This window comes from Antennarius striatus, chromosome 23 (assembly GCF_040054535.1).
Source record: "Antennarius striatus isolate MH-2024 chromosome 23, ASM4005453v1, whole genome shotgun sequence".
Taxonomy (NCBI): domain Eukaryota; kingdom Metazoa; phylum Chordata; class Actinopteri; order Lophiiformes; family Antennariidae; genus Antennarius; species Antennarius striatus.
In genome coordinates this window covers 9,345,608-9,371,634 of record NC_090798.1, presented here as the reverse complement: position 1 = coordinate 9,371,634, position 26,027 = coordinate 9,345,608, and the positions used below count along the sequence as shown (strand labels likewise).

At 45.3% G+C, this 26,027-nt stretch overlaps 1 protein-coding gene across 1 annotated transcript; it reads left to right on the top strand.

Annotated features, from left to right (window-relative positions):
* Positions 1-13,433: 13,433 nt before the first annotated feature.
* LOC137590561 (sodium/potassium-transporting ATPase subunit beta-2-like) lies at positions 13,434-20,900 on the top strand. The gene is made up of 8 exons (XM_068308222.1): positions 13,434-14,185; positions 15,876-16,004; positions 16,086-16,190; positions 16,284-16,363; positions 18,604-18,729; positions 19,188-19,247; positions 19,499-19,594; positions 20,127-20,900. The coding sequence occupies exons 1-8, from the start codon at positions 14,080-14,082 to the stop codon at positions 20,289-20,291; spliced, it is 867 nt and encodes a 288-aa protein (XP_068164323.1). The 5' UTR covers positions 13,434-14,079; the 3' UTR covers positions 20,292-20,900.
* Positions 20,901-26,027: the final 5,127 nt, after the last annotated feature.

Sequence of the window (26,027 nt, the reverse complement as noted above, 5' to 3'; positions counted from 1 at the left end):
AGCTGGGACAGGGTTTCAAACCGTACTTCTTGGGCTGGGTGTTGAAACATCACCTCATGTATTTCTCCTGTCAAACTATTTTTGTGTGTTCTCGAAATATGTGATGCAGATGTGGATTTTACCCCAAATATTTTCTCACAAGCCCTAAAGGGACATGTTACAGTTTTTCTCTATTGCTAAAACACATTTCACCATGCTGCCCTCTATTTTCCCACAACTCTAAACACAAAACACTTTTCTCAAGCACTATTCACACAACTGCACAGTGTCTTTTTAAAACCAACCCATACACTCCAAACCAGTTGCCTCAATGTTCAAAGTCACACAAGCACACTAAAACAATTGCAACTATGCTCAAAAGTCTCACATATTCTCAAAAGTCAACCTTGACAACACAATACCTCTCAAGTCCTGCAAAAATGTAAACACTACTGAGCATCATTACACACAGTACCAAAAAAATTCAAAACACAATGTTCAGAGTGTGCGACTGTTCTTCCTACAGTTTCACGACTGCCAGGACACATTTTTAGAAACTCGTACATACGTATATTTTCAAATATGTATTGGGCATGTACTCTAGATTTGTGCATTTACAATAGGAATAGTTACATAATGAAGAAAATGCAGTTATTACAACTCAATGTAAAATGTATAACACTGTAAACACCATGGAGGATCCATTGCACACAATACATACAACAATTGAAAACACAATGTTCAGAGTATAACGTTTTTTATTTTACTGTACAGTATTACACAAATAAACACCCATGGACCATACTTTGAGACAAAACAAAATCAAATATGGTCCATAAATTAGAAAATGTTTACAGCAAGAATTATTGAAAATAGCCCATCTACAAGCTCTCAACTTCTACAAGCTCACAACAACATTGTAGATCTGCCATTTTCACTAGTTTGGGTCCTGGGGGAATGTCTCATTTCTCTTTTGGGTCACTGGCCAAAACGTGAATAGAGACTCAACTCATCGGTCGGCATCATGTCATCGGCTTCCTCTTCCTCCTCTGACACGGACTCTTCTACCTTACCCATCCATTGTTTTTAATTTTTAATTTTAATTTTATATACTGGTTTGATCCCTGGAGGGAAATTAAGAACGCACACTCTAGCTACTGGTTCAAACGCATGCATACATATATATTTGTGAGTACAGGCCCCTGTATCACACACACACACACAAGGGGGCCTGTAGGCATGCAGGGGAGGTAGAGTGGCAGGCAGCTCCTTCTTGGTGCGCCTCAAATGAGAAATTTGTAAAGGGGACGGCACCTTGCTCAAGGGTGCCTCGGCAGTGCTCCGGAGGTGAGCTGACACCTCCCACTGTCAGCTCAACTCTGGGTATTTTTTGGGGGGGCGGGAGCGGGAATCGAACCGCTGATCTTAAATCATAGGACGACCCGCTCTACCGCCCGCTTTACCACTGAGCCACTGCCACCCCGAAAAAGACTTTTCACACTCCGAGGGACATCCTGGCGGGTCTCGATCCACTGATGGCTGGGCGAGCTGTCTTCAAGACGATCGCTCTACCGCTGAGCCACTGTTAGAACATTCAGCAAACTCTGCACTCTGCACTGACTTATATAGGCGTGGCTACCTCATTTGCAACAAGTGTGTTAAATTTCGAGTCGTTGTGTTTATTCAAGGAACAAGGTATGTTCATTGTGTTCAATGAACATACCCGTCTTCCCCCTCTGCATCATGTCAACCAACTCTCTACCTTTTCCTGTCATAGTTCCAACATTCAACGTTCCTAATGTCAGTCCTACACTCTTGCCGTTCCTATTCTCTTTCGTCTTACACACTTTCCTCCTCTCCTTTTTCAAACAACAGTAGTCCAATTTCCAACGGCACCCTGTAGGTGAACAGCACCGATGGCGGTCGTTGTTAACCCGGGCCTCGACCGATCCTGTATGGAAGTCATAGATTTGATTCGCATGGTTATTATTAATATTGTTATTGTTGTTGTGTTCAGTTTATGCAGGTGCTAATATGACTGTGTCAGCGATAACATCACATGATACTACAAATTGGTGCTAGTAGCTAGCACGAAGCTACTAGTTTAGCTAGCTTAATCTGGCACCTTGTTGTGTAATGACGGTATAAAACAAACGGAGCCCCATCCAATCCCCACCCTGCCACACGGCTTAGAAACCCCTACCCAAGCTACCAGCAGAGGAGACCCACTGAACGTCAAAGATTTCCTCCTCCTGTCTGATCTCTGCACGTCCTGCTGTCTGACCGCTGATCTCTGGACCTACTGACATCTGGACCTCCTGCCTTACGTCTGGATGAAGGAGACAGGTTGTGTTGGTTTGCTTCTCTATCATTGTTAAGGCTAACGCTAATGCTAACGCTACCATTTAGCCTGTGTAGGGCTACGGGTTCTGTCCCCGTCTAGCGTCACTCTGGTCTGTTTAATGAACTGATTTATGAGTTGGTTGTTCACAGATTCCAGCAGCCCTTCCGGTGTTTATTACAACCACAGAACCAACCACAGAACCAAACACAGAACCAGGTCCACTCTGGACCATCAGGTGGGCTGAGTCATGTCCAGCCCATCAGGTATACATCTGCAGTGCGGCGGTTCCAGACGTAGTTCCAGACAGGGTAGATTCCGTCAGCAGTAGGGGGTGTGTTTGGGATGATGGGGTCCAGGTTCGGGATGTGTGGGATGAGGGGGTTCAGGATGGGGTGTGTGTGCGGGATGATGGGGTTCAGAACGGGGATTCAATCCCGTCAGCAGTAGAGGGTGTGTGGATGATGAGGTCCAGAATGGGAGGTGAAAGAGGATCTCAGCAACACTGAAGAAGCTCCTCTGTCTATCCAGCATCCTGTAAAGAGGACGGCTGCCCCCCTTTTGGACCGGGTCGTCTCCTCTGTCCCTGACCTTCTCACCTCCCCAACACCCCACACCAGCAGGGAGGAAGACGCCCCAAATAAAAGATCGGCACAGGTCCCTGCCTGCAGTCCAGTCGGAGTTGTCCAGGTGTAGTGCCAGGTACCTGTGAGCCTGAAGCTCCTCCAGTTCACAGGGACTGGCGCTTCCACCAAAATCCAGAAGGCCACCGTCTGAATTAGGACACATCCAGAGGAATTGATGTAATCAGGTTCTGTCCCTCAGGTTTATGGGGTTTAAACACAGGCAGGACGTCAGTGGACACTGGGTCGCATCACTGGACCTGAGGCCGGAATTCACCGCTCCTACACCTGGAATGAACCTGTGCTACACCTGGACTGAACCTGCGCTACACCAGGACTGAACCTGCGCTACACCAGGACTGAACCTGCACTACACTTGGGCTGAACCTGCACTACACCTGGGCTGAACCGGGTAGATTTGGTTCGGTTTTGACTGCTGCCCTGCCAGCTTTTGGATTGTCGGCGGTCCAAGAGGAATCCTGGATTAGTTAAATCCAATTGGGTCACAGATGGTCCAGTCCTGGGGAGGAAATGAAATCACGTCACAGCGGGACCAGTCTATGTTCAGGCGGGTGTAGCCTGTGCAGTGGGTGTTACCTTTGAGTTTGTCTTGGTGGTTTCTACAGGACATGATGAGACAAAGGGTGAGCATCAGAACCAGAACCAGCGCCAGAACTCTGTCCAGGTGGAAACAGTGAGACACAGTGAGTCCACAGCAGCTGATTGGTCAGTCCGGAGGTTCAGGTCCATGTGTAAACACACGATGGTGTTTACACGTGGACCTGAGCCTCCGGGCTTCCATATTTCTGACAGACTGAAATCCATCAAACGGTACCACCCAGACGTTCTTACAGGATATCTAGGAAGAACCACGCCAGAGGAGCAGAACCTGTGAGGAAGATGAAGACAAAGATGAAGACTTTTATAACGTCAGATGCTGTGGCGCCAAGGCTCTGCCTCTTGAGGGAGGAGCCATTACCTGAAGCGTCTTCAGGTGTCCTCTGGATGACAGCTGGGCGTCTCTGTCCACACAGCGAGTCATTGAGCCTGGAACAGGTCACCAGTGTCACCAGATCGGCTGCTGCAGAACAGGATCAATACTGATCAGACAGGTTCACACGGTGATCAACCAATCAATGATGACCCAACTGGCTGCTGCAGGACATGATCAATACTGATCAGATGGGTTAACACATGGTGATAAATCAATCATGACCTGATTGTGATCCCACAACCTGATCCCATGATTGATCATCAGCATCGGTTTCATTCAAATCTATCTTTTAAAACTTCTAATAATCAATAATCTATCCATCAACTACATCTTGTGTTGATTGAAAATCCTCACTTATTGACTGATCGATCATCACAGATTAATTTACTTCTAATTGGCTGATTAACAGATGTTAGCACCAACTCGGATCAGTCATGTACCTCATCTCTGAGCCAATCAGGGCCTCTGCAGTGATGTCACTGAGATCAAATGTGTGAACATCTGTTACCTGAATGGTGTTGACCTGAACAGGTGTGTGACCTGAGCAGGTCACGCACCTGTTACCTGTTCAGGTCAGGTAACAGGTGTTCAGGTCAAGTAACAGGTATGTGACCTGAGCAGGTGTACATTACCTGAACAGGTGTGCATGACCTGAATAGGTGTGATTGACCTGAATAGGTATCTTACCTGAACAGTTGGTGCAGGGTTTACACCTGACTCCTCTCCAGGTGTTGCCGATTACAGAGCAGTTTCTCACCAGGAAGTAACCTGGACATGAGAGACACGATGTCAGACCTGAGAGGTTTATAGAGAGCCACCTGCGCTGTAATGGGACAGGTACCTTCTTCACATGGTGGACACCTGTCCCTGAGCAGTTGTTGAGCAGCCACAAGGTCGAAGGTCAACAGCAGACATGCGATACTCACCTGGAGTAAATAAAAGTCACTCGTTACATCTTTAAATCCAGGTTAAGACCTCTCACCTCGCAACTGAACTGGACCTTCAGTCACCTGCCCCTGCATACCTGAGGAGACCCAGCCCCCCCACACAGACACAAAAACGTGCTCTGTGTTCAGGCGTACTTCACCTGGTGAACTCAGGGAGAAGTGAACCACGTCAGACGTGACAGACTGGGCCTGATAAGGCGGGCTGTGGCTGAGACAGAACTAGAGCTGTAGCTCAGGTTGACGCTTGAGTCAACAGGAAGACACAAACTCCACAAAGCTGTGCAGCCAGAGAGCATGCAGCACACAGCAGTCAGTGAAAACCTGTAGACTCACCTGCAGCCCCGCCATAACGTCTCCAACATGAGCTCAACAACCAGCAGCCAGGGTTTTATGGGTGCGGCCACACCCACCTTCACTGACGGCAGGACGGGAGGCGGAGCCCACTCCTGTTTCGTCTTGCCCATGAACCAAACACACCTTTTCCTTGTTTACATGTTACCATGGTGACAGCAAACAGAAAATGACGGGTGACAACCAATGAGAGCTTGACATTATTGTAACACTAACATACGAAACTATCCTCTGTTCTAGAGGCGGGTCTCTGTGTGTGTGTGTATTCAAATTTCTATTATTTATATTTAGAATGTGTTTAAAGTATTTCTATACTTATTTCTATATATGCTGAAATTGATATTGTGTTTTAGAGGTATTTTAGAGGCAAACATGGCATGTCAGTTTGACGTGGAGCCCCTTGATGGAGTTTCCGCATTAATTCACAGAAAATTAAATATTTTTGTATCGCCTTCAGATGTCCCGTCATATCCAGACAGTTCTCTTTATGATCGGTACACACACACACACACACACACACACACACACACACACACACACACACACACTGCGTGTAGCGCTCCGTTCGGTTTTTCATTTTTTATTAGCAAACGGTAATTTTCCTATATAATGTGGGAGATGCTCAGTGCGCCTCGCCTTTAAACTTTTACCCCAGTTCTTCTATTTCCCTGGAGAGAAACCCGTCAGGATCATCAAGGAGGAGTTCCACAGGACTGCAGGTGAATGATGTAGAAATTTGATTAAATTGAAACTATGTTCTCTTAATGATATTGTGCTGCAATCCCAAACACTAATTTCTTTCGGATGTCCCAATGTAATTTGCTGCCATAGATGGTACCCACATTCCCATCAAGGCTCCCTCACATAATGAAGGTGATGATGTGAAGTGGATGTCCATTCACAGCAAATATATGCAGGTACAAGTACATTGACTACTGTTTCTACAAGTTAAAGACTGCATCATAGATAAACTAATATCTGTCCAGATCACATGTGATGCAGCAAACTACATTTTCCACCTTTATTTATATAGCACCTAATCACTTCAGCAGACATTTCAAAGAGCTTTAACAGACACCCAACAGAACCCTCCATAGCAAGCATAGCATACTGATGTGGAGATGGAGTGGTCCTGATCGGTTCCTGACTCACAGGTGTATGATGAGTCTCACCTGAGCAACAGACTAATGCAGTAACTAAAGATCAGCACAATAATTCACTTTTCTCCATCGTTTAATCCACTCTAATGAATCTACTTTCCATCACAGGAGTCTGAGGGTTGTTTTCTGGGAGACAGGGGTTACCCTTGCCCAACCGAGGCTGCTGACCCCTTACTAACCCAGGCCTCCAACAGAACTTCAAATGGGTTCCCTGCAGGACGAGAGCTCGGGTGGAGATGACCATAGTTCTGCTGAAAGGCCGTTTCCAGTGTCCATGACACCTCAGGATGATTCCTGAGAGGACCTGTGATGCAGTTCTGTTCTTCATAGTAGTATTGCCGCTATCAGAGGAGAACAGCACCCTACCCCACAAACTGAACACCCCGATGATGACCCCCTCCACCTGCTAGCTATCCAGGGTGACAGAGCAGTGACTCCATCTGCCAGAATCATTTCAGAGTCTGTGTAACTCACCATCACCACAGCGGGCAATAAAAACATACAATATACATTTCATTTGGTCATCTTTATTACTTATAAATACAAAGTTATTTCTTAGATCATTTTAGTGGTGAACATTCTAATATTCAACATGATTCACTTGTGAACAACACCCACCTCTAACTTTGTATTTGTATGTTCAAATCTGCCCCCCTAATCTGGAGGTCCAAAGAAACAATTTTTTATCTGTTGTCTGTATTTCATAGAAAGCGAATTGGATAAACTTCTCTAACAAACAGCTGGAAATACAGGAGGAGGACATCAAAACATACAGTTGCATATGAATGCCACAGAAAGAACCGCTGGTGTTCACTGATCGTCTATCTGTACATTGGATGTGACGGACTGTCCAGCTTGTTCTGTTAAAAAAAGATGAGAAAGTGTTGATCCTTCAGTGGAGGCTAAATGTCACTCTGTATTGCACCAGAATGTTAAGGAATAGGAACAATCGGTAACAGAAAATATTTGACCACCTTTCTTAACTTCAATTTCCTGTTAATTTCTTTCTTTTTATCAATTATGTATTATTTGACTAAAAGACACAGAGAATTGAACATGGAATGCCTATAGATGAGAGCACATTTATGTGTGTGACAAGAGCATTCTGTTGGCGATGAAACAACTGAGAAGCTGAACGTCCACTTATTATTTACTGTACAATGTCATTATGTTATAATGAGGAATAGGATCCCTAACGAGATGATGCAGAAGTCTGACCTGTGTGAACGATGTTTTTAAACTTCGTTCTCAGCTGTTGACATGTGCGCTTCTCCGCCGCTGGATTGCATCTAATAAAATAATTTAATAAACTATTATTCAAGCCGTTTACCTCAGTAATTGTACCGTGAATCCAATGGACTACGTTTAGACGTACGCATCGACTTGAGCAGCAGTTTCAAGTCATCTCATTCTTCTTTACAGCTGCAACGCTGTTCCTCTTTTCATAACATGTCCTCAAAGTCTAAGTCTTCATACACGTAGATTACAATCTGCACTTCAACTGCGTGAAGTAAAGCGGAGCGCGTCTCGTCCGTCGTCATGGTGACTCGTCGAATCTGGGCTCCGTTGATGATGGCTTTTTAAAGTGGCGTTGTGCCTGTTAAACTGCGGGTCAACTTACCCTGGGTTACAAAAACTAACCCCGAGAAGCACTTGTGAAACCGAAAACCCTGGGTTTCCAAGTTCAGGGTAAAGCAACCCAGAACCACGGGTTGTACTCGGGGATCGTTACCCCTGCTTTGTGACTTGGGGCCGTTCAAAAAGCAGGTTTAGTGGACAACCAGGGCGAGGTCACCGTGAAATCAGGGAAAACCAGGACTTTCATTTTCACAAAGGGAGGTAACTTAACCCAGAGTTAGAGCAGTAACCCTGACCTGTTTCATGATGCGAGGTGAACTGAACCTCTGGGTTTGTTACCGCAGTAACAGACTCTCTGAACTTAACCTGGTCGGGAGCAGGTTTCATTCCACAAACCCAGGGTTTCCTCTGACTCCGCCCCCTTTCACCGCCGCTCGTGCGGCTTCATTTCCTGGTTCTGTGAGACGGGGAGTTTGACCGAAGTAAGGTTTAATAAATAACTTCGTATTTCAGAGGTGAACATGTCATGTCCGTTTGACGAGGAGCTCATTGATGGAGTTTCCGCATTAATTCACAGACATTTTTTTTTTTGTATCGCGTTCAGATGTCCAGTCATGTCCTGTTGGACAGTTCTCTTTATCAGTTCTCTTTAATAAGGGATGAGAATCTGTTAACACTTCAGTAGCGGATAAATGTCACTCTGTATTCCACCAGAATGTGAAGCAATGGGAAGAGAACAATCAGTAACATAAAATATTATCCCACCTTTGTTTTCTTCAATTTCTTGTTAATTTCTTTTTTTTAATCATTATTAACTCCTGTGTGTATCATGTGACTAAAACAGACAGAAAATAAAACCTGGAATACCTTAAAGCGGTTATAAGCAGTACAATGCCACGGCCACTGTTGTATGAACTAAAGCAGTTTTGGCTATGACTGTATGAAACGAGCTAATGTCAGGTCTTGATTTCAGTTCTTATAAATTATTAGGTGTACGCAATGGTGTGAATATCCTTCTCAACTGTTTTTGTAACGTGCATATGTCGATACTTTTTCATCTACACAACAATAAAACGTTTTCATGTAGTTCATTATTTAACAGAACCTGATATAGATAAGAGCGCATTTATGTGCGTGAAAAGAGCGTTATGTTGGCGATGAAACAACTGCCAGCAGCCAAACGTCCACTTAATATTTATTGTACAGTATCAAACATAATGAGGATGAGGAGGATCCATAACGAGATGATGCAGAGGTCTGACCTGTGTGAACGATTTTCATTCTCAGCTGCTGACGTGCCCTTCTCCCCCCACTGGATCACACCTAAATAAAATAAATTAATAAACTATTCTTGAAGCCGTTTACTTCCATATTTTTACCGTAAGTGCAACAAACTTAGAACTCATGCATCGACTTGAGCAGCAATTCACTCCCACGACGTGTCGCTCTTCTTTGCAGCTGCAACGCTGTTCTGTTTCTTCTGAAAATTTCCTCAAAGTCTTTCTATTCATAAATTAAAATCTGTACTCCGACATCCGTAAAGCGTTGCGGTGCCCGTCTCGTCTGTCGTCATGGTGAATCGATGAATCAGGGCTCCATTGATGATGGCTTTTTTTCAAGTTGTCGTGTCAGTTAAACTGCGGGTCAATTTACTCTGGGTTAGAAAAACTAACCCTGAACCGCGTTTGTGAAACTGAAATCCCTGGTTTTTCCAAGTTCAGGGTAAAGCAACCCAGAACCACAGGTTTACCTCAGGGTAGGTTAACCCTGCCTTTGTGAAATAGGCCCAAAGTCTTGAAAAGAAGGTGAAAAGAGATGATAATAGGTTGTTGGCATAAGCATTGAGGGAGAGAATGACTTAAAATAGTAACTGAATTGATACCAGATTTTCAAAGACTTACTGACAATTTGGTTGTCTGTGTAATGAGAGGGAGATGTCGGAAGCGATGAGAATAGGAGCCGGGAGAGAGGATGACACACATGACCTCAACTCAAGCTGACACTACAATGGGTCAGGGGTTATGTACCCAAAACAACAATTTATGAATATTTGCTGCCCAGTAATAATACATAAAATTCGGCATTAATTTTGCCAAGCATTGACAGGTGAAGATTACACCATTTTTGAAAGGCAGACCTTATATAATCCAATCCAATCCAATAGGGGGGTAAAATTGCATCTAATACAGCAGATAATATACGAGTAACAGTTACTCCCAAGTGTCTGATGCTACAAACAAAGACAAAGAGCTTTATTTGTCATTATACAGGGATGGTACAATGAAATTGAAAGGCCAGATGGAAGTCGGCCTAGAGCACCCTGGGTGCGCCGCCACTACGGGCCAACATGACCTAATATTCCTTAGATGCATGTTTTTCCTGATAATGGGGGAAACCGGAGAACTCGGAGAAAACCCATTTAGACACGGAGAGAACATGCAAACTCTTCACAGAAAGGCCACATTGGAAATGATGGGGTTTGAATCCCTGACCTTCTTGCTGTTGCTGTGATACTGGTGAGGCAGCAGTGCTAACCACTACTCCACCGTGCCGCCTACATGCATTCAGTTAGAACGGTAGAACACTGAGAGAGCAGAAGAGCCTTTGAGTTAATTGGGAGATATTCACTCTTTTGTAATGACAGTATGTTAGGTAGTTGAGAAAGAGGGTCAGTTATTTACAAAAGCAAATCATCTGCCTGCTCAGGTTTTCTGTAAATGGAGGTTATCTTGGTCACCATTGATATGATAGAAGGAATCAATCAATCAGTCAATCAATCAATCAATCAATCAATCAATCAATCAATCAATCAAGTTTTATTTATATAGCGCTTAATCATGGCAGCAGACATTTCAAAGCCCTTTAACAGACAGAGAAACCCAACTGAACCCTCCAGAGCAAGCATAAGCGACAGTGGCGGGGAAAAACTCCCTCGATGAGGAAGAAACTCCGGGCAGGACCCAGACTCTTTTGGGCGGCCATCCGCCTCGACCGGTTGGGTGGAAAAGAAATCAAAGGAAGATAAGAACTGCATCAGAGAGTGAGAGACAGAGAGAGAGTGACAGATAGGCCAGATAGAGGCAGTATCAATATGGTTAAGGTTGATAAAGTTAAGGCACAATTACAGCTGCGTGGATGACTGTATGGCGGCACGGAGGAAGAAAGGAAGCAGGACCCCAGCCGATGGATAGTTGAGGGGTGGTACTGGTGGGCTTGGAGGATAAGGTCCACAGCACATGGAGAGATGGGGGTGATACTGGTGGGCTCGGAGGTGCAGGTCCACAGAGGAAGGTCCACGGTGGCTGGGCGGATGAGGGGTGGAACAGTAAGATTACACCAAGGAAGAGAGGCAGCAGGACCCCAGCCGACGGTTAGGTGAGGGGTGATACTGGTGGATGGGAGGTGCAGGTCCACAGCAGATGGTCCACAGCGGATGGGTGGATGAGGGGTGGAACAGTATGGTGGCGCGGAGGAAAAAGGAAGCCGGACCTCAGCCGATAATTACGTTAGGGGTGGTACTGGTGGGATGGGAAGAGCAGGTCCATAGCAGATGGGTGGATGAGGGGTGAACCTGAGAAAAACCTGTGAGGACATAGAGCACAGAGACTCCAGGGAAGAAGAACACCGAAAAAATTTTAAAAAAAAATAACATGAAGACAATCGGCCTGAGAATCTTCAACAAGACACTGCCTCATGATCCAGATGTTAACCATTGAAAAGAGTCAAACCTTTATTCACAAAATCCTGCATCTGTGCATTTCTTATGTTTTTCATGGCTTGAATATCTTCAGCAATAACATGTTCAAAACCGGCATCGTTAGTAGTATAAGTACAACAAGTGTCACTGAGCAATACACAAACACTTCCCTGTGAAGCCGTCATTAGATCAGAACTAGTCTATTTTGGAGGATCATGAGGCTCATGCTTTTTAATTCTTAATGCTTACAGTACATTTACCAAAAATCCCAACCTATAATCTACTGTCTCTAGCCTTAACATTCTTTTCTTCAATCACTCATTTTTGTTTTAATATCACAAGACATAGACATTCATGTCTATGTCTGGGAGGGTCATGTTCTTTAGTATGTATGCATTTGTTGCAAGTGGATTTTTACAGTTGTTCTTGAAGTCATGTAGCGACATCCTGACCTTAGCTTACTAGTTCTGTTGCTGTCTCGTGGAAACACACCTATATTCTTGGATCGTCCTTTAATAGCAAATTCAACAATATATAAAGATGTAGAATATTTCAGTGACATTACTTCCAACCTTGAGTGTGTGGAGGAGGCAGGCATTTTAGTGCACACATAATATTCGACGGGTTTTTAGCTTTAGCAATCATTGAGGACTACCTGTACCATGTGTTGGTCAAATAAATGTGTGAAATGTTCCAGTCACTGGAGTGCATCATATGGTTCATCTGGCACAAACCTTTGTGCTCTGGTCATGTTAGCAGACCTCTGGAATTCCCACCAAAACAAAGGAAAAATTATTATCATAGAAATCGTCAACAATATGCAAATTAGTTCTCTTGGAGAGAAACTATTAAAATGCCAGAAACCAGTCTTACTCTTCTGCAGTTCTGGAGTTTCGCCCTTCAGTGATTTCCTCTTTCCATCTTCTCAGAGGGAGCGGTTACCAGCACTTTGCCTCTTAGGTCACTAGCAGTGTTCTTGTCCTGTGTGTGGCAATGAGTCCCCCCCCCCAGACCTCTACCCCTAAAGGTGTAAGGATCTCCCTGTTTCACTGACCTTGAGACAAGTGGGATCTATGCACCTCAACCCCCCTTTGTTTGTCAAACTTCCTCTCAACACCCCTGGGTGTGTCTGGTAGGAGTCTCTGCTTCTTACAGGTGGATCCAGGAAGATCCTGGACCTTCACAGCCTTCAGAGTTGCCATCAGGACCTGGAACAGACCCTCCCTCTTAGGGCAGGACCACAACTTCCTCTTAATCACCTTTAGAAAGACCCACTCACCTCCTCGGAGCCCCTATTGGCCATCTTGTTTAGACAAAGCAGAATCTGGAATCTCATTAATTTTCTGAATGTCTTTTTGCAGCAGCATCTTTTTCATGAAATCAGGAAGTGTGGTTTCCTCATCATTTGGTTGCATTAGCTCAAAATGTGGTAACCGGAATGGTCCTCCATGCAATTACCTGCATGTCGGAATTATTCCGATTATTATTATTATCCCAGTAATTGCATAAATGTAGCTTTGGCTACCGTGATAGCATCTGGTGTCTAGCTGGAGAGATTTGCAGTAAATATTGTTGCACAGGTTGTATCCCCCCCCCCACGTTGAGACATGACAAGGCCCATTATTCAGTATGGCTGCCCACATTCGAAGTGATTCAGGAACGATCAGGTGACACAACTACTCCCACTCCTTCATTCCCACAGTACCTCTTAGTGTTGTCTTATTCATGTCAACAAGAAGTCACTCTTTTTTTTTTTTTTTTTTTTGTAAAATTCTACGTTCTGCAATCCGTTGCTTGGGCAGAGTAATATTCAGGTAATGGTTCAGCTTTCAGTATCTCAGTTAAATTAAAGGTGGCTGACCCCAGACGGCTGGGATTGGCTCCAGCACCACGTGACCTGCTGCAGCGGAGAAGCGGGGTCAGTAGATGAATGAATGAATGAATGAATGAATGAATGAATGAATGAATGAATGAAAGCAGCCCCGCCTCTGATGCCTTCAATCATCTGAGGTTACCCGTCTCAAAACCCGGAAGCAATAAAACACCTTCGGACGCGACAATGATGAAGAGGAAGATCACACGTTTTGCTTCTGCGTGAGCCGCTAGAATGACGTCACTGCATCGCTAAATTGTCTTACAAGGGGTGGGGTCTGTCCGGATGATGCCGCTCTGTGATTGGTGTCGTGACGTAACGCATTGACTGGAGGAAGGCCCCCCGCCCCCCGCGATCCCGTCTCTGTCCGCTTCTCTGATCGTCACCGGGCCGGTTCGCTCCATCACACGGATCCTCCGGAATCTGAACACCGGAGCAGCTGCAGCGCGCGCCTCGTGTCGTCATCACGGGAATTCGTCACGTCGCTGAGCGACCACCATCTTCATATCTTCATCCTCCTCTTCATCACCTTCATCATGTCTGCCGCCAAACAGGACGACAGCAAAGGCTCGAGCGACTGGCGAGACTTTCTCTGGAACCCACGAACCCACGAGCTACTGGGCCGAACAGCCGCGAGCTGGGGTCAGTCCCCCCCCCCCCTTTGCCCCCCATCCCCATTCCCACCCACCCTCACTCTGTGGTTTAGGCTCTCTACATCTGGACAGTAAATGGATGTAGAATCAGATCTATATGAACAATTAAGAACTGTGTTACTGAACGTACAGGAACTGTGTCTCTGAAGCTAAGCTAAAAAAACAAGTAAGTTCAAAACAAATAACTAAACCCTGACCTTAACGTCTAACCCTAACCCTAACCCCGACCCCGACATGTGTACATCATACCACTGCTCCCGCGTCAGGTTTGGGTTGGTGACCCAAACCTGAGGTGGACAGTATTGTGTTTGGGTGTAATCCCATCCACTCGCCATCACGTCACCGTTGGTTTCAGGGTTACAGCACATGGTTGTTGGTTGTTGTACACATCACACAAACGTTGTTCTGTGATTTGTTCATTCTGTGTGGCTTTGCTGATGCCTTGCTGTGATTGGTTTCGTGCTGTGCTCTCCCCCCCCCCGCCCTCTGGGGGTTTCACACCTGGAAGTCCTCCCCAGTCAGGTGAATGTGGATCACCCCCCCCCCCATCCACAGCTTGACAAGCAGGTTGTTGTGGACACTGCCTGACACTGAAGTTGGAGTCGTTGGAGTATCAGAGCAACAAATAAACTCCCTGGACCAGACGGTGGAACCTGGACCAGATGGTGGAACCTGGACCAGAAGCTGGAACCTGGACCAGATAGTGGAACCTGGACCAGATGGTGACACCTGGACCAGGAGGTGGAACCTGGACCAGAAGGTGGAACCTGGACCACAACCCAGAACCTGGACCACAAGGTGGAACCTGGGCCAGAAGCTGGAACCTGGTCCACAAGGTGGAACCTGGACCAAAACCCGGAACCTGGACCACAAGCTGGAACCTGGACCAGAATCAGGAATTTGGACCAGAAGTTGTCCACTGCTGCCTGTCAGTAATGTCCTTGGGGGGGACACTCACACCCAGTGAAGTGGAGACTGAATCCCTCTTAGGGCGGTCCAAGCCCATCACTGGGTCTGCACAGGGCAGGTGGTTCATGAGTGAAGACCTCCTGCGTTGCTCCTGGAGGTGCTGCTTGTCTGGTGGATGGGTCTGTGGGCCGAGACAATTAGAAGCAGACTGCTTCTGCACCTAACACCGTCTGAAACACCTGGTGAAACCGGGGTCATGAAATCAGTGCTCTAGCTGGATAATTTCAGATTTTAAAAAAACTTTAAACTGTAAACTGGTTAAAGTTCTGACTGTAGCACCTGGACTCTGACAGTCGTTACTGATAATATTCACAGCTGGTTTTTTCAGCAGTTCCTGAAGTCCTGGTTAGTTCTTAGGGTTCAGACAGTTCGGGGCTGAGGTCCAGAGACTCTGGAGTAAACTAATGTCCCTTGAGAAGGTCCAGGGGTCCTATAGCCAATCACAGAGCAGGGCTTACTGTGGTAGGGTAAAACTGATCAAATAGAAAAATAACCACGGATGATGCGCATTAAAAACACTCAATAAGAAGGGGGGGGGGGATTTTCTACTGAGAGACAACAGCATCCCCCTCCTGCCCCGCCCCCTGAATTCACTGTAAATGTAGGTCATCAGCCAGGGCGGACCCAAACGCAAGAGGATTATAAAGATGGTGGATGGTGGAGGGGGGAGGGGAGACTGTCCTGGTAACGGGTGCTTTGTGCTCCCCCAGGTCTGGTCCTGCTCTTCTACCTGCTGTTTTACCTGTTCCTGGGGGGGATGTTCGTCCTCACCATGTACATCATGCTGCTGACGCTCGACGACTACAAGCCCACCTGGCAGGACCGCCTGGCCACTCCAGGTGACCACACCTACCTAGTGCCACATGTCAGCAAAAGTGAAGCTTATGATTGGCTGATCATCAGGTGTTGTCATGTTTCAGGAATGATGATTCATCCAAAAGGGGACCAGCTGGAGATCCGCTTCAGTGTGTCGGACTCTCAGAGCTGGAACGGGTTTGTCCAGAGCCTCGACGGCTTCCTGTCCGGTAAGACGGTCAGCTGACTGTTGGTCAGTGAGATGGAAGAAGTTCACGTGTGAATATGTCTGTCTGCCTTTTTGTGTGCCTGTCTGTCTGCAGCGTACAACGACAGTTACCAGGTCCATACCAATGATAACTGTCCTCCCAATCAATACTTCATTCAGGAGGACAGCGGAGAGGTAACCCTGTCTCACCCTCTGCCTGTTCCTGTTTCACTCTCTACCTTTTCCTGTCTCACTTTCTACCTGTTCCTGTCTCACCCTTCGCCTGTTCCTGTCTCACCCTCAACTTCTTGCTGCCTCACCCTCTACCTGGTCTTATCTCACCTTGTACCTGTTCCTGTCTCACCCTCTACCTCAGTGGTCCCCAACATTTTTTGCGCCATGGACCGGTTTTGTCTAAGACAATATTTTCACGGACTGGTCTTCATTTGCTCGCTAATCGTCAATAACGCCAGGACAGCTGTAGTCTAATAATAAATCATCTGCAGTGGTTTTATGTAAAACGCAGACATCAACAGACAATAAACAACCTTTTTTTCATAAATTGATAATCAACATCTCTGTAAATGAAATAATTGTAAGAAATAATTATATTAAAAACTTGATCGAACTGACTGCACTGATAAGCTTTATTTTGAAATACAGTGGCACCTCTACTTACGAACGTCTCTTCATACGAAATTTTCAAGTTACGAAAAGCCTCAACAGGAAAATTTTGCCTCTTCTTATGAAAGAAATTTCAGAGTACGAAAGGTAAAAATACAGTCTGGGCTGCTACTTGCAGCTCCCAGAGTTCCCTGAACGCAACATTCTTATAGCTGCTCTGCCATTGGCTAGGTAATAACCTAGCATCCTGGCATCCCACTGGCTAAGAGGGACCTCTACCAAATGTGTCTGTGTGTAGCTAGATAGGTATCTATGCAGCGTCCCCGTCATTCGGCCCTCGACCCATGAGGTGTTCTGATATTCATTCATTCATTCATTCATTTTCCAAATCCGCTGAATCCGCAAACGCAGGTCGCGGGGTGGCCAGTGCCTATCCTGGCAGTCTCAGGGCGTGAGGCGGGGGACACTCCGGGCACGACGCCAGTGCACCGCGGAGCCACATAGAAACACACAAATCATTCACACACACACTCACTCCTATGGTCAATTTGGGACCGGCCAATCAACCTGAAGCGCATGCTTTTGGAGGTGGGAGGAAGCCGGAGAGCCCGGAGAGAACCCACGCAGACACGGGGAGAGCATGCGAACTCCGCACAGAGCGGGACTCGAACCCGGGTCCGCCGTGTTGTAAGGCAGCAGCGCTAACCACTGCGCCACCGTGCCGCCGGTGTTCTGATAGTTTTACGTAAATAATTTGCGAAAAGGCAACTGTCATTTTTAATGACCTCGTGAAGGAGGATTCAGGCGAGGGAAAGTTGGCGAAAGAGCACCGGGAGTTTAAGGCATCACGTGGGTGGTTTGAGAAGTTCAAAAGGAGGACTGAAATTCTCTCTGTTGTTCGGCATGGTAAGGCAAGTAGCGCATGAACCAAAGAGGGCAAGAAACAATGAAGACAGCTGTTAAAAGGTAAATGACCATCATTTTTATTCATTACTCTATTCTTTGTTTTTTTACATTATGCACAACTCTCATTTATTTTGTAATAATCTAATTGTAACATGTTTTGATGCATTTTTATGTTTTATAGAACATTTATGTCTGAATTTTGGGAGGCTTGGAATGGATTAGGATTCTACTTAGAAAATTTCTTCCAGATCCAATTAATTTCGTAAGTAGAGGTACCACTGTATAGTAACTTACAATCAGTGCATTCAACATAGGAGAAATACTGATCATTTCCAATAAAAAAGTGAACAAGTCAATCGAATATTAATTACAATAATGAGAATTAGTGGCTGGGGACTGCTGATCTTGGGGTAATCTTGGTGTTCCGGTCTATTCTGAAGTTTGGTTTTCTTTACGGTCACTGCAGAAAATCCCACTCCCCAAAGACAGGAGGTTGGAAATGGAAGCAGGGTTTTCACTAACAACTGGCACGAATAAGTGGCGCGGTTCTGGGCACTTAATTTAGAGGTAGCGGCTGGCAACCTGTCACGTGACCGAGACCTGTCAAGCGGGACAGACGCATGCATTCGTCTGTGGGTCATTCTGCACAGACATCACTTTTAAAAATAAAACATCTTTCAGACTCCAAAATAAATAAAACCGAAATAATGTAAATTATTTTTTCTTTCTGTGTTCCCCGGGTACCAAATGACCCACAGACCAAAATCGGTCCGCAGCCTGGGGGTTGGGGACCACTGCTCTACCTGGTCCTGTCTCATTCTGTACCTATTCCTGTCTCACACTCTACCTGTTCCTTTATCATCCTCTACCTGGCCCTGTCTCACCCTCTACCTGTCTGTCTGCAGGTGAGGAACAACCCCAAGCGTTCTTGTCAGTTCAACAGAACCATGTTGGGGGAGTGTTCTGGGATTCTTGATCGTTTCTATGGATACAGCAGCGGTCAGCCCTGCATCCTCATAAAACTGAACCGGGTAGGTCCATCAGAGTAGTCAGACCAGAACCGGGTCCCTGCTGGACAGGTGGTGCTGTTGTGGAGACAGCCGATGGAAACAGAGTCCAGGTGCAGGACTCTGAGAGTGATCCTAGATTGTGTTCGCGGCCCAGGAACTGTGGTTCCTGTTGTGCATCAGCCTTTCATGGGCTTGTGATTGTCGACCCGCTTCCAAGACGGCTGACGCCGCCATCTATGACCTTCAGCTGAGGGTCGTGCTGTTTGGTCTGTATCAGCCGTGGTTGGACAGGCGAGGGTCCTGTAGAACACGGGTGAGGCATGATCTCACGGGGAGGAAGACAGGACTGTGATAAGGTGTTTTTGTGAGCAGGGTGTACGTGAACCATGTCTGACTGTACTCTGTTACTAGGTAACCAGTAGTTTGGAGATTTCACAGCGTTCAAGTTGTCCTCATCTGACAGTCTGCCGTCTTTCTAGGTGATCGACTTGTTACCAGGGAAAGACGGTCAGTCTCCTTATGTCACCTGTGGAACGAAGGTTTGTATCTGTCTGACAGTACACCAGTCTGTCCGACTGTACACCCGTCTGTCTGACTGTACACCCGTCTGTCTGACTGTACACCCGTCAGATTCACTGTACACGCATCGGTCTGACTACACCTGTCTGTCTGAATGTACATGTCTGTCTGACTGTACATTTGCATATTTGACTGTACCAATGGTCTGTCGCTGCAGACCATTGGTGAACTGAGGTAATATTGATCTGTGTGTGTGTGTGTGCATGCTCAGAGGGAGGATCGTGACAAGATGGGATCTCTGGAGTACTACCCTCCTAACGGAACCTTCAACCTCATGTACTACCCATACTATGGCAAGAATGCTCAGGTAACAGACACACCATCAACACACCCAAACCATAAACACACCCACCATCAACCCACACCCACCATAAACACACCCATCATCAACACATACCATCAACACACACCATCAACACACACCATGAACCCATCAACACACACCATCGATAGACACAACATCAACACACACATCATCAACACACACACACACCATAAACACACCCCATCAACAAACACAATCAACACACACCATCAACACACACCATCAACACACAAAACTTTAACACACACACACACACACACCATCAATACACACCTTCAACACACATAACCAATTCATGCCACACACACACACACACACACACACAGACACACACACACACACACACACACACACACACACACACACACACACACACACACACACACATCAACACACACACCATTAACACACACACCATCAACACACACACCATCAATACACACAATCAACACACACCATCAACACACATTGTGAACACTCACACACACACACTGCTGTTAATGCTGTGTTACAGGTGAACTACAGCCAGCCGCTGGTGGCAGTGAAGTTCCTGAACGCCTCTCTGAACACAGACATCAGTGTCGACTGTAAGGTCACGTCCAACACCCTCGTCGACGGCAGCGACAGAGACAAGTTCGCTGGACGCGTTTCCTTCAAACTGCGAATTAACGACAAATAGACAAAAATATTCAGTCACACACAAATTCAGGTTCTTTCTGTTGATGTGACGTGTTTGTGTTCCTGCTTCATGATCTTTTCACCACCTGCTGGCCACAAGAATTAACAATGTCCATGGCTTTAAGCCTAACCACAACCCCAAACCCTAAACCCCTAACCCCTAACCCTAATCCCCTAACCCTAACACCTAACCTATTTTTACTATTTTTGTCAGTTCAGTCTGTTGTTTTGGTCCTTTTGGCTCCTGAAAGAAACCAGTATGACATCAGCTCATAAACCAGTAAACCAGTATTTCTTTGTCTCTTTGGCCACAGGTTTGTTAGTAAAGTAGATAACTGACTAGTTTATTAACAAGGTGTTACAATGTTATGTGTTGTCATTGTTTTGTTGGTTATAAGGTTGTTTTTGTTTTTATTGTTCTTGTGGTGCCATAACATATCAATATGAGACAAACACACACACACACAGACACACACACACACACACACACACACAATTCTCCGCCAATCCAATGCTCCCGCTGTCAGTGATGTTTCTTATGTGTGATTGGTTGATTCTCCTGCGTGACTTCTTGGTGTTTTGTAGGTTAAATGCAGAAAGTGATTAAAGCATCAGAACACAAGCCGTCTGATTGTTTGATGGCGCGGGATCGTGTTTGTATTGTTATATTATTAATGAAAAGTCTAACAACTTGTTATCAGTTTCAGTACTCTTTACTGCCATGTGAGATCTGTCATACGTTTGTTGCAGCAGCCTAAAATGATACCACACCCCCCACTTTACGACAGTTACTGATATCAGTACATCTTCCCCCTTAGGGAACACAATATATAAAACACAGCAAAGAACAACTGTAATAACAACAGGCATCATCACAGCAGGTATCATCTGCATATACACAACCGTGCTTTCCACAACAGCTCAGCTGGTGACTTGCCACTTTCCAGTGGGGCTGCTCTGTACGGGCCAGGTATGTCAATCAATCAATCAACTTTTATTTATATAACGCTTAATCATATCTGAAGACATTTCAAAATGCTTAACAGATTGAAAACCAACAATGCCCTCCAGAGCAAGCATAAGCGACGGTGGCGGGGAAAAACTCCCTCATTGAGGAAGAAACTCCGGGCAGGACCCAGGCTCTGGACGACGGTCATCTGCCTTGACCTGTTGGTTGGGAAAGAGAAATACATTGGGGAAAGAGATAGGTCAAGTAAAAGAGACGGAGAGAGAGAGAGTGAGAGAGTGGCATAGGCCAGTTTCATGTCCATAGTGCGCTGTAGCTGAATTGGGGGCGGGATTTCCAGGCCTTTGGGTATTCTGTCTTCCATCCACGTTCTCCACCTGTGGAACAGAGGCATAAAGACAGCGGCAGTATCTTGCAGACAGAGAGTGCAATTTGACAGTAGTAGTAATAAATTGTAGGAGTAGTAATAAATTCTAAGAGCATAGAAAGATAAAGAAAGTGAAGGAGAAGTGACAGAAGCTTCTAATTATAGGCTCTATCAAAAAGGAGGGTTTTTACTCTAGTCTTAAATAAGCTGAGAGTGTCTGCCCCTCGGACCGAGGTTGGGAGATTGTTCCAGAGTAAAGGGGCCAGATAGCTAAAGCTTCTGCCTTTTGATCTACTCCTAAAAACCCGATGGGTCACCGGAAATCCTGCATCCTTGGATCGAAGGGTCCTGGGTGGGGAATGCACTTCAATAAGATCTTCAATGTAAGATGGAGCCTTACAGTGGAGAGCTTTATATGTAATCATAAGGAGTTTGAATTTTATTCTATAATTAATCGGGAGTGAATGAAGTGATGCTAGGACAGGAGAGATGTGTTCTCTCCTCCCAGTTCGAGTCATTAAGCGGGCAGCAGCATTCTGAACTAACTGAAGAGTCCTAATAAAGGAATTAGAACAGCCCGATAATAAGGAATTGCAGTAATCCAATCTAGAAGTAACAAAGGCATGAATGATTATTTCTGCGCCTTTAAAGGATAAGACTTAAGCAATATTTCACAAGTGAAAGAATATTTCCCAAGTGAAAGAAGGCTGTCCGGGATACAGACTTGATATGAGAATCAAAGGACAGATCTTGATCAAAAATCACTCCCAAGTTCCTGACTTCATTGGTGGAGGATAGAGCAATGCTATCTAAGTGAATTGCCATGTTAGAGAGATCATCTCCAAGATGCTTTGGCCCAATAATAATGACATATGGATCGATATTGCTATGATGCCTTCTAAAACAGTCTTTTCACAATCTGTACTCCTTTCTCAGCCTTACCATTGGTTTATGGATAAAGAGGACTGGAGGTTCCATTATTGAACTCATACTCTAAAGCAAATGCCTGAAATTCATGACTGGCCTAGGCTGGGCCATTGTCAGAAACCAGAGTTAGTGGGATGCTGTGCCTGGAAATGATTGCCTTCAGCTGACTTATCACAGCTCTTGATGTGGTGCTGGATAATAGATATGTCTCAGGTTAGTTTGAATAGTAATCTATTACTAGTAAATAGTCTCTACCTTCATAGTGAAATATGTCAGTTCCTACTTTCTCCTAAGACTGTGATGGAATCTCGGGGTTAATGAGGGTTCCCTTTTTTGTTTGTAATGATGCTCCTGACATGTAGCACACTCACCGACCAGCTGGTCAATGTCAGAGTTCATATTTGGCCAGTAGAGGACCTCACCTGCTCCCCTCTTTGACTTTTCTGCACCCAGGTGCCCTTCGTGTATTCTGGTGAACATTTCTCTGCACATAGATGTGGGTATGACAATCCTGTCACATTTAAGCAGCAGTCTATCAACCACAGCTCCGACTCCGACTGCAGTTATAGGACATCATTTTCTGTGATGTTCTCCTGTCCCAGTGTGTTACTCTGTCTGAAAGTTTTTGCGTGCATGGCAGAAAGTTCACTTGAATTGCAAGTTTTCACGGCACCGTCTAGAGTGAGATTACTGTCGCTTAACATCTTCTCTCTCACCCGCTTGTCACGCAGTAAACACGATCTGATCTCATATCATGGAGTCCTTAAGTTCACCAAAGTTGCATGTTTGTGTCTTCGTCTTCAGGTCAGTCAAGAAGGCTCCAAAAGACTCTCCTTGCTTCTGCATATGAGATCGAAACATGTACATTACCTTTCATAAACTTCATATTTTCGGGGCGAACAGTAGTCATCAATATGTCTCAGCACCGTGTTCAGATCATCTATCTTCTTCCCCCCCAGAAACGTGAAGATATTGAACACCTCTATAGCCTGCAGGCCAGTCACTGTTAGCAACAAAGTGACATTGTGTTCTCCTGAATTAGATGCAGCCTCGATCGCCATGAGGTAGGGAAGAAACCGTTGCTGGAATGTCCGTCAGTTTTCGTCCACATTTCCATCCAGCTGCAGGTGACCGTGCGGTTTTATCCCCTCCATCATCTCAGTTTGCCCTTGCCGTAAGTTAGTTAAATCCTGGTACCATGTATTGTTATGTTATTAATGAAAAGTCTCACAACTTGTTATCAGGTTCAGTTTAGGTTCAGGTTCTTTACTGCCATGTGAGATCTGTCATACATTCGTTAAAGCAGTCGTAAATCATACCACACCCCTTCACTTTACGACAATTAATGATATCAGTACAGTGTTGACCCGTTTAGGGTCTCCTACCACATCTTGACGGTCATGTGGATCTTGATTGCCGATGGCGTCCCTCCACCTGGTCAAGGGGTAGGCAGCTGGATTCATGACTGCCACACTGGCGACCTCTGGTGGCCACAGCGTAAGGTGTTTTAGACGTCACTGGGTATCGAGTCAATGGCCCCAAACAACAACGATAATAATTATTATAACAATGACAAGAATCAGAATTAGATACTTTATTGATCCCAAGGGGGTAACACACACACGTTCAACACACACATCATCAACACACATGGCTTCTTTTCCTGGTTTTGTCGAACAGCGAGTTTTGCCGACCCACAGTTTTATAAATAACTCCGTATTTAGAAGGATTTTAGAGGCAAACATGGGATGTCCGTCTGACGAGGATCCCGCTTGTGAAGGTTCAGCATTAATTCACAGAGAATTTGTATTGCGTTCAGATGTCCCGTCATATCCAGACAGTTCTCTTTACGATCAGTACCGGTTCACGTCCCGATCCATCACACACACACACACACACACACACACACACACACACACACACACACACACACACACACACACACACACACACACACACACACACACACACACACACACACACACACACACACACACACACACACACACACACACACACACACACATGACCTGATCGCATCGGTAGCAGTGTTGTGTGTAGTCCTCCGGTCAGTTTTTTATTTGCAAATGGCAGTTTTCTTATACAATGTGGAGAAGCTCAGTTGGACCTCGCCTTGAAACTTTTACCCCGTTTTTCCGTATCCCTGAATATAAACCCGTCAGAAACATCAAGGAGGAGCTCCACAGGATTGCAGGTGAATGACGTAGAAACTGATAAATGAATTCGAAATTATATTCTCTTCAGGACATTGTGCTGCAACCTCAGAATTGGATTAGTGACTTTAATTTATTTTAGGATTTCCCAATGTAATTGGCAGCATAGATGGTACCCACATTCCCATCAAGGTACATGTAGACTGAACACTGTTTCCACATGTAAAAGACTGCATCATAGAAACAAACATCTGTCCAGATCATGTGTGATGCTACAGACTACATTTCTGATGGAGGTCTGTTCCTGACTCTTGGATGTATGATCAGTCTTACCTGAGCAGCAGACTGTAATGTGGTCAGTGACCTAAAGATTTGCACAACAATTCATTGTCTTCACTGTTTAATCCAGTCTAATGAATCCACTATAATATGACAAGAGAGAGCCTACTTCACCTCAGGATGATTCCTGCTATCCAGGACGGCAGAGCAGTGATAGACACCTGCCAGAATCATTTCAGAGTCCAAGGGCCCGTTTCATAAAGCATATTTAGTAGAAAACCTTTGTAACTTAACCCTGAAATCAGGAAAAACCAGGGTTTTCGGTTTCACAAAGGGAAGTAACTTAACCCAGAGTTAGAGCAGTAACCCTGACCTTTTTCATGAAACGAGGTTAACTGATCCTCTGGGTTTGTAAACGCAGTAACAGACTCTCTGAAGCTAACCTGGTGGTAGCAAGTTTTATTCAGCAAACCCAGGGTTTCTTCTGACTCTGCCACCTTTCACCGCTACTCGCTTGGCTTCATTTCCTGGTTCTGTTGGATGGAGTTTTTTCCGACATAAGGTTTTATAAATAACTCCGTATTTTAGAGGCAAACAAAGCATTTCCGTTTGACGAGGATCCCGTTTGTGAAGATTCAGCATTAATTCACAGAGAATAAAATATTTTTGTATCGCGTTCAGATGTCCCGTCATATCCAGACAGTTCTCTTTGGGCCCATTTCACAAAGCAGGTTTTATTGAAAACCTCGGTAAGATAATCCTGAAATCAGGGAAAACCAGGGTTTTCAGTTTCACAAACGGAGATAACTTAACCCAGAGTGAGAGCACCCTGACATGTTTGATGAAGTAAGGTAAAGTGAACAATAATTGCACAATAATTCACTTGTCTTCATTGCTTAATCCACTCTAATGAATCCACTATACATTAAAGGAGAGCCTACGACACCTCAGGATGATTCCTGCTATCCAGGACAGCAGAGCAGTGACAGAATCATTACAGAGTACAAGTCACCATCACCACCA

Coding starts and splice junctions, on each gene's coding strand:
- LOC137590561 (XM_068308222.1), top strand. CDS start 14,080: ATGTCTGCCGCCAAACAGGACGACAGCAAAGGCTCGAGCGACTGGCGA. Junction 16,191..16,283: donor CCTCGACGGCTTCCTGTCCG/GTAAGACGGTCA, acceptor GTCTGTCTGCAG/CGTACAACGACAGTTACCAG. Junction 19,595..20,126: donor ACTATGGCAAGAATGCTCAG/GTAACAGACACA, acceptor GCTGTGTTACAG/GTGAACTACAGCCAGCCGCT.